At 41.9% G+C, this 9,444-nt stretch overlaps 1 protein-coding gene across 1 annotated transcript; it reads right to left on the bottom strand.

The window, feature by feature from the left end:
- Nucleotides 1–716: 716 nt before the first annotated feature.
- Nucleotides 717–7,715, bottom strand: LOC138841827 (melanoma antigen preferentially expressed in tumors-like). The gene is made up of 5 exons (XM_070042731.1): nucleotides 7,581–7,715; nucleotides 5,551–5,617; nucleotides 4,367–4,672; nucleotides 3,313–3,921; nucleotides 717–1,471 (listed from the first exon to the last, which is right to left on the bottom strand). The coding sequence occupies exons 3-5, from the start codon at nucleotides 4,660–4,662 to the stop codon at nucleotides 925–927; spliced, it is 1,452 nt and encodes a 483-aa protein (XP_069898832.1). The 5' UTR covers nucleotides 4,663–4,672; nucleotides 5,551–5,617; nucleotides 7,581–7,715; the 3' UTR covers nucleotides 717–924.
- Between the last annotated feature and the right edge of the window lie 1,729 nt (nucleotides 7,716–9,444).

Here is a 9,444-nt window from a genome sequence, read left to right as displayed (position 1 = left end):
CAGGGCAAGGTAGGGTCTAGGTAGGGCTAGAAGCAGACTTCTTCCTCTTCTTTTTTCTAATAGTCAGCCTTGGCTTATGCTTTGGCCACCTGTGGACAGCATCTACATATCCTTGCTGGAGAACCATGTAACATGTTCAGCCAGTCAGCACATATCAGTTGAGAAGAAGAGGGTCCAAGAAAGAGGTCTCTCTTTAGAAAATTTAGAATAATGTGAAAAAAGTAGGTCATTAAAAGATTAGGAAAAGCATATTTAAAAGTCTTGGAGTAAATTTTCACCTGCTCAGTTACAAGGCTGGAGCTTACCTCCTGCTCAGTGAAGCCTTATACTGACTCAGTCAGAGGCCAGGGATCAAGGTAAACAAGACTGAACACAAGGTCTCAGTGGTGGCATTGAGACCCTTGTGAGGAACTCTTATTCCAGTGGTATTCAATATTGGACACTTAGCAACTTTCAGACCCTGAGGAGTATAATGTATGCAGTGACCCATTGACTGACCCCTGAACTAAGGCAAATAGGCCACCAGTGCCCCAAGGAGAGCCACGGCAAGAATGATCAATAGTTCCATGAGATCTTGTGCTGAACCTCATATAGCCCTGAGTATGTAAGCATCATGAATCCTCAATGCCTTCTTATTCAATTAGTGAAACATTCCAGATATCTGTGAATCAGATTCATATGTCACACAATGTATCAAATGGTTTACAAATATTCTTTTTATTTCTAGCCATTTCATTACAACCATCCATGTAGGGACATCTCCTACATGTAACTCTACCCCCTCTAGAAATTCAGATTCATGTTATCATTCTATAGAATGTCTTCCCAAAGATCTCAACAACTGTGACCTCTATGCTTTTTTTTCTAGAAACACATTCTGAGCTTCAGTGCCCATTTGCCTGAACAAAGCTAAGCAGGCAGGACTTAGGGGCTCAGCTCACAGAAGGTACTGAGACCACAATGACAGCAGGGGTTGGGACCAAAGCCATCCATATTCGGCCTCCCTAACTCATGCAACATCCATTTCAGCGTGTTGTGCAGTTGGGCGAGTCTCCCCAGTTGAAGGGTACCTGGGACATCTTCATAACTCTCCAGTGGGGCAGGATATATCATGTGGCATAGCTTGCTCAGCCTAGGGTTCTGGTGGAGGCTCTTTAGCATGGCCATGGAGATTGGGTTCCCACAGAAGTCAAAGGTCATGAGCTGGGAGCAGTGACTCAGGACAGGTAGAATGGCAGTGAGTTGAGGATCTGTAATTCCACACTCACTTAAGCTAAGATGCTGGAGGGTGGCAGAAGCTCTTTCTAACAGAGCTTGGAGAGACTCAGCACGTATGCTGGTCATGTTAACCCTGGTTAGATTAAGTTTCTTTAGCTCACTGATTTGGGGACACTGGGAGAGATGTATCAAATCTGACTCCAAAAGCAGGCAGTTGGTGACAGAGAGGATCTTCAGGTGGCACCTCAAGTACCTGAGGAGAGACAGAACAGTTACTGCTGGGTATTGGTGGCAACCTGTAGGCAGGACCCAGGCCTCAAGCAGGGAGAGGCACAGAGCAGAAGTTTGTGTGATGGTCTGCCTCCGGGATGTCACATTGAATTCAAGAGTTGCAATTAAACAATTCAGCGGGTAGCTGAAGGTTGTTCTCCATTGTTTTTGCTGTTTGACAGTGTCAAGAACATGAAATCACAAACACATTCTTTGTTCATCTGCTGAGCATAGTAAAACCTATACTTCTTAGGAATTGTGAGCACAAACCAAAATGACAAAAAAAAAAAAAAAGCACACAAAATAGCCAGAACCTATGTCATGTCATGGCAAGGAAATTTAGTTTCTGCAATATAATAGAAAAGCTTTACAGTTAACAAAACAAAAAGAAATAATAGCTACTGGAAAACACAAAGGATAAACTTAGGCAGAGTCAGCAAAGATCAAAGGGGCTGCTAGACTACTGGGGGCAGACAAAGGTCCTTTTTTGATCAGCAAACAACCTATCACTGCTCAATTCTTCACTCTTCTTCCTTACCCCTCATCTTCAGAATCGTACCTTTACCACATACTCGTTACTATGGAGTTTAAAACACTTTATAGACAGGAATGAAGTGGTTTGAAGGGACAGGCTCAATCTCAATATGGATGAGATTTACTTTACTAACTAAAATCCAAAGTTCAATGGGCTTTCCTTTCTTTGATGGCTTCCTCACTTAGTTTTAAGCATTTCGACTTTGAGTCACTTCCTGAGGAAGAATTCTCAGAGCCAACCACCTGAAGCTAAATCCCCCTTTCCATGTGTTTTTTTTTTTAAATAGGACTTTCTGTTTTCTATTCAACATTATAATTCTTGTTGAATTCCAGCCCTCAGTGTGCTATTAAGAAGCAGTATCAGGTGGGATCTTAGGGGATGATTAGAGCTCTACTCTCAACCATGGTTAATCAAATTATATAATGAGTGCATTAATTGGCAATGGGTTATTTCAACAGTAGATCTACTATATAACTTGGTATGGGGACTTTGCTCTACCACCACTTTTTTCTGTTCATTTTTTTTTAGATAATTTCTCACTGTGTAACTCAAGCAGGCCTTAAAACTTGCCATGTTGAGCTTCGTACCAGTGGCTTATGTCTATAATCTTAGTACACAGGAAGCTGAGATCTGAAGATCAAGCTGAGATCTGAAGATCAAAGTTCAAAGTCACTCAGTGCAGGAAAATCTGTGAGACTCTAATCTCTACTTAACCACCACAAATAAAAAATGGAAGTAGAATTGATGTTCAGTGGTTATGCTTGAGCAAAAAAGCTCAGGGACAGCACCTAGGCCTTGAGTTCAAGCACACACACGCATACACGCACCCCATGTAGCCCAGGCTAACACTGATATTACTGCTTCACCCTCCCAAGTGCTCAAATTACAGACATGTATCACCATGTGCAGTTATGTCTCGAGTGTTTTGATTTTCCCATAGGTGGTGAATCGCTTTGGAACTATGCTAGACAAAAGGTCATTGCTAGATGTAGCTGCTCAACCTTGGAACAGAATTATGAGCCAAACTAAATTGCTTTTCTTTATAATTTATCCTCTGTTCTACTATCAGCAATAGAAAAGAGACTAGGATACACTTCAACTTCTAGTTAAGTAGTACCTTTACTTGCATACTTATTTGCTACCGTACTTGGGACTAACAAAATATGTTGATTCCTTGGGTTTATTCATGCTTGCATAGTCTATTCTAGGTAGAGACCACATTCCCATTATTTTACTTGAAATTAAGAAATGCTACCTCTGGTCTACAGAACAAGGTAGCCATCTCTTACCTGAGAATGTGGTTCAGGCAGCCTGCCACAAAAGACACAGAATCAAAACACAGCTCCTGGAGGTGAGGCAGATTGAGTAATTGTGAGCGGAACTGGTTGACATACATTTTCTTTTCCTCCAGGGACGTGTAGGGATAAGTGTGGTTGTGGGAGAAAAGGAGTCTGTGCAGATTACTCATCTGGCCCAGGTAAGGAGCAAACATCCCCAGGGTGGACAATTTCCAGGATCCACGCACTTCCAATTCCTGGAGTGAATCCAGCTGCACCACTTTCATGATCCTCTTAATATTTTGGAAGGGAATTGGTAAAATGCTCAGTTTCTTACAATGTAGGTATAGTAAACCTTTCTTCTGCTTGACCTTCCTAATGAGAGAGGTGAGCAATTGGTCATACATGCCGTTCTTTAGATGCAAGTCTACAAGTACCTCTATGCGACCCAAAGGCTGTTTGGCCCTCATCCTGGAACCATCCACATTTGCCTTTGTCTTCATCAGCTGAACATCCTCTCTCTCCTTCAATGAGCACAGACCAGTCCTGGTTCCAGACCATATGGTCCAGTAGTTCTGATGTGTTTTCAGGCGTAAATCCAGCATTTGTAATTTCCACCGCCTGTGAGGAAAAACAGAAATGAACGCAAAGTGACAGCAGGAGTCTCAGATCCAGGCAAAGAGCAAATGACATCAGTCGCTCCATTCTTCGTGGAGGCCCTGCTGTTTACTCTACATTGTCCCCTCAGATCCTTCCTGGTACCTGCTTCTTCTCTCCCTTACTTTTACAGTGCTAGGGTTTGAATCCAGGGGTTTGAAAGTGTAAGGCAACTGTTGAGTTATGGTGATATACCTTCAGCTTCTGCTTTTCATAACTTCAACTACCACTAGGAGAGAATGAATATATGTTCCTTCAGTCACCTGGGCATTGTCTTGTGGCCCATTCCCTGTCTGACATTAGCATTCGTTTCCTGAGTGTCACTGCCCAAATGCCTTTCTATATGCCCCTCACCCCAGCTGTGTGATGCTCAGGATCCCAGTGCTTTTAGGCTGTAGGTCTTCCTCACCTGGGGCGAACCTCCTGAGCCAGCAGCTCATCAAGTCCATTGAGCACAGCTTGAAAGTTTTCCTGGTGAGGCTGCTGTTTCCTCATCAGGGCCCCTAGAGGGAGGCAGGCAAAGGGCCAGGCCTGCACCATTGCCTTCAGGATCTCTCTGCATCTCTCAGCATAGGCGACCATGAACAGAGGTGGGAAGATGTCCACGGGCAGCTCCTCCAAAGCAGCGATGGCCAAGGTCTCATTTTCCACCAGGCTCTGTGCAGCCAGCTCCAGAAGAGTTGGTAGGCGGTAGTACATGCTCATCCTGATGAATCTGCCCCGAAAAGATTGTTGGGGAAAAAAGCATGGAAAAAAGGAAGGCTTGTCAGGCTAAACATATGAACCACTTCATTTTCTCCCATCCTTCGGAGGAACCAACCCAGGACTAACATTGTACTAGTAACAGCAGGAGAGTACTGCTGGACTCTATTCCATTCTTCACTCAGTGGCCACACCACCACTGCCATGATCTCTGCAAGCACCAGAACAAGCATCTGGACCAGAGCTCAGGATGCATCAAGAGTACCACTGGCCCATCCATAGCCACCCACTGCTCCTCTTCATTCTGCCACCTCTGGGAAGTGAATTCTGAGGAGCTTCAAAGCTGATCTAGCTCCTTTAGGGGGAAAAATTTGAGAGTATAGTTTTACCAAAGATTGGTCCTAGATATGACTGGAGTTCTAGAACCCCAGTTCTTTGAAATATCTGTTGATAAGACATCTTGAGGCCTGGAAAGGTGGCTCAGTGGTAGAGTGCTTGCCTTGCATGCACGAGGCCCTGGGTTCTATTCCTCAGCACCACATAAGCAGAAAAAGTTGGAAGTGGTGCTGTGGCTCAAGTGGTAGAATGCTAGCCTTGAGCTGAAGAGCTGAGGGACAGCACCCAGGCCTAGAGTTGAGGCCCCACTACCAAAAAGAAAAAAAAAAGACATCTTGAGGTTGAGTTCAAGTCTAAAAACAAAACTCATATATGTTTTCTACAAACTTGATATACATAGGCTGAAAGTAATTTTATGTAGCACTTTAATACTTTTCTTCGTGAAGAAAACTTTCATGGTATAGAATTTTTCTCTTGTGGTAGTTTTTCTCTTCCTGGTAATCAAAGTTTCAGATTTTTGGAATCATTTCTCAAATTCAGGTTAGGGGTGCTTACCTATATTAGCCAAGGACATTATCAGTGAGAATGGCACATGACACAACACAGCCTTCTTTATAAGCTCCTGAAAATAATTCAGGTAGGAAGGAAAAGGTTCAGAACAGAAGTCATACAAGAATCCTCATATGAAAAACCTACATATGCATACATATACACACACACAGCCATGTACAAGTATTACCTAGCATTTGAAACTCTTAAACATTTGATATGTTTATTTTAATATCTATCACTTCTATGTTTATTACAGTTATCACTTTGAAAAGAAGAAGAGGGAAACACGTAATTCACAGCAAACACAATCTTCAATTTCATTTTCTTCAAAGTAATACTTTTGAACTGGCCACATTTGTATGTGCTATGTGATCATATTCTGAAATATGTAAACAATGTAGAATGACTAAATCGAGATAATATATTGCATTACTTAACACATCATTAATTTCTGATGAGAACACTTCAATCCATTCTATCACTAATTTTCAGGTATATAGTATACTGTTACTACCTACAATCACCATGTTGTTTTGAGTTCTAATATACTAAACCTTTTTAGTTTTCCTCTAGAAGTCACTTTCACAGAAAAAGTAAAAGGAAGAGAAAATTAACAAAAAAGACTTTACTTTTTAAAATACCATAAGTAATTAAAAGATACTTTGTTAACAAAATCTAGCTTGTAAAGTCACAAAATCATAAATGTTACACAGTATAATGACTTGGTATATAATAAATATTTAATATATTATCCAGCAAAATTCCCACAAATCAGATATTTTCCTCAAAAGGTAAGATTTCATTTTAAGCGGGTTTAGTTTTAGTTCTCCTCTTGAAGTTACTTTCACAAAGACCAAAGGAAAAAAGAAGAGGAACAACAAAAACTATTTTATTTTGAAATACCATATGTAATTAAAAGACATTTTGTTGTGGTAGAATGTACCTATAAATCTTTAAGTAAACACACTTGTTGGTATGCAAGCAGTTACAAATGAATTAATTGAAGTATAATAGACCCTATGGGGAGCTAAAATAATTCTTTAGAAAGACTAAGTCAGAGCTGAACAAAAGAAGTACCAGGAAATTGGTACTTGTAAGAGGGGAGTGTAGGGTCAAGGAGGAAAGTATAGAAGAATGAAGGAAGTAGGGAGAATACAGGTATATATACAGCTATATACCATGGAATTGAGAAAAATAAGGGAAGGGATAGGTGAAAGGGGGGTAAGATGTTGAAGGGATGACACAGATCATGATGCATTGTATACATTGTATACATAAACTGCTTTGTTAAATGGTGAAAAATTAGATACATAACCTAAAGAATAAGAAAAGGGAAGGGAGCCAGGCACTGGTGACTCACACCTGTAATCCTAGCTACCCAGAAGGCTGAGATCTAAGGGTCGTGGTTCAAAGCCAGCCTGGGCAGGAAAGTTCGTGAAACTCTTATCTCCAATAAACTATTCAAAAAAGCCAAAGTGGTGCTGTGGCTCAAGTGGTATAGTGCTAGCTTTGAGTACAAAGAGGCTCAGGGACAGCACCCAGGCCAAGTTCAAGCCCCAGGACCAGCAAAAATACTACTAGTAGGAATAATAATAACACCAATAAAAGTATCTTTTGTTAAAAACTACCACCATCACCTTTTCAATGAGGTTTCAGCAGTATAATGAGTTTGGGAGGACATAAACATTTAGATGACATGGCCCTGGTCTTGTTCATCTTCTCTTGTGTTGGGCTGTATCTGGGTGCATTGTCTATGTTTGTTTCCACTTGTGTTTGCATTTTGTTGTGTGTATTTGTATGCAATTATGTTTCTCATCACTCCTTGTCATTACCCCATCTCTAATATTTTTGTATTCGTGTCAGAAGACATCAACTCTTAGGGTTCATAGACAATGCATGGACATGTATGGACATATATACCTGACACTATCCAAGGATGCAGATACTAGTGGGACAAAGATAATAATCCTTGTCCCCAGGGACAAGGCAGGTTTTTTGAGAGCTGATAAGGAGTTCAGGTTTGTCTGAATTACCTTGTCTTTTGGAAGTTGAGACACTGGCTACACTCAGTTCTTCACAGGAACAGTGGGTGCCAAAGTCATCAGAAGCTCAGGAATCCTTTGTAGAGATCCTGTCAGAGGAAAAGACTGAAAAGGGGGACCCAAGGAGATAACCTCACTGACTTGACAAAGGACCAAGCAGAACTTGGAACTCAGGTATCCAGGCAGCCAAATTCCAGACCCAGCCCCCAGCCATTTCACTAGTGCACAGACAGTGGAGAAAACAGGATATTCAATTCCTAATGTCTCAGATCTCAGGAGTTCCTGAAGCCAGCCGGGGCAGGAAAGTCTGTGAGACTTATCCTCCAATAAACCACTAGAAAACTGGAAGTGGTGCTGTGGCTCAAGTGGTAGAACACTCACCTTGAGCTGAAGAGCGCAGGGACAGCGCCCAGGCCCAGAGTTCAAGCCCCATGACTGACCAAACACACACACACACACATACACCACCACCACTACCACCACCACCACCACCACCACCATTTCCCTTTAGGGACATGAAGGTAATAGACACCCAGAGCAAGTTAACATAGGCCAGGGAGCCATTCTAACCTCTTATGGCCAAATGTGTGCTAGGGAACTACACCTTGCTCTGTCCATATGTCCTGAAGCAAACACCCTATTCTATGGCAGCAGCAGAGGAGCAAGCACATTTTTCTGGTTACCTGGACAGAGGACTATATCGGTTAAACTCCTCCTTGTGGAGAAGTTAGTACAAGGAGACATAGCTGAGCCAGACTACATCCAAGTCTTAGATCACAACTTGTGATTATGCTGGAAGTACAGCCCATTCTTGCCTCTGTTAGAATATCTCCCTAACTCCAGCACTAGAGCAATACTTCCTTGTTCCTCAAAAATATGCTTTATTTGTATGTTATTCTTTTTTTTTTTTTTTGGTCATGGGGCTTGAACTCTGGGCCTGGGCGCAGTCCCTCAGCTTTTCAGCTCTAGGCAAGTGCTCTACCACTTGAGCTACAGCACTACTTCCGGTTTTCTAGTGATTTTTTGGAGATAGGAGTCTTACAGTCTTTCCTGACCGGGCTGGCTTTGAACCGCGATCTTCAGATCTCAGTCTCCTGAGTAGGATTACAGGCATGAGCCACGGGTGCCCGGCACTTGTATGTTATTCTTGAGGCTTGAACTCTGCCTGGGCATAGTCCCTGAGCTCTATTTGCTCAAAGCTAGTGCTCCACCATTTTGAGCCACAGCTCCACTTCCAGTATTTTGGTGGTTAATTGGACTTTCCTGCCCAGACTGACTTTGCACTGTGATCCTCAGGACTCAGCCTCCTGAGTAGCTAGGATTATAGACATGAGCCATAAGAGCCTGGCCTTCATACCTCAGTCCCTCAGATCTCAGGCCCCTGAGTAGCTAGGATTAGTAGTAGTAGCACCAGGCTTGTTTTACATTTCTGGAGTTTTTTAACTACTGCTGTTACTAAATTTTCATTGTAAATCATAAAAAGTAAAAAGACACTTTTGGGCATCCTTTTAAATACAGCATTATGAAGAGCATATCATAGTGGGTAAATGAGCTAAAAAATTCTGCCTAGGCTGTACTCTCTTAAATGTTGGGGCAGAAAAGGAGGCTCTGTTGGGCCTAATTTAAATATCATAATCCAAAATGTTCTAAAATACGAAACTTCCTGAATCATGAATCCTTGATGCACAAATTTAATGTATATAAAATTTTCAACCTACATATAATGTACCTGAGTTTTGTTTTCAGAGTTGAACCTCATCTCCAAGATACTTGATTGCCTATAAACAGTCGTTCTAATGTCTCGAATCCCAAGCACCACCTTTACCAATCATTTCGGAAAACTGGAATCTCAAAT

This window comes from Dipodomys merriami, unplaced genomic scaffold (genome assembly GCF_024711535.1).
Source record: "Dipodomys merriami isolate MVZ:Mamm:240054 unplaced genomic scaffold, mDipMer1.0.p SCAF_33, whole genome shotgun sequence".
Classification (NCBI taxonomy): Eukaryota; Metazoa; Chordata; class Mammalia; order Rodentia; family Heteromyidae; genus Dipodomys; species Dipodomys merriami.
This window is presented reverse-complemented; position numbering and strand designations above follow the sequence as displayed.

Coding starts and splice junctions, on each gene's coding strand:
- LOC138841827 (XM_070042731.1), bottom strand. CDS start 4,662: ATGAGCATGTACTACCGCCTACCAACTCTTCTGGAGCTGGCTGCACAG. Junction 3,922..4,366: donor GCTCAGGAGGTTCGCCCCAG/GTGAGGAAGACC, acceptor TTTTCCTCACAG/GCGGTGGAAATTACAAATGC. Junction 1,472..3,312: donor TGCCTGAACCACATTCTCAG/GTAAGAGATGGC, acceptor GTCTCTCCTCAG/GTACTTGAGGTGCCACCTGA.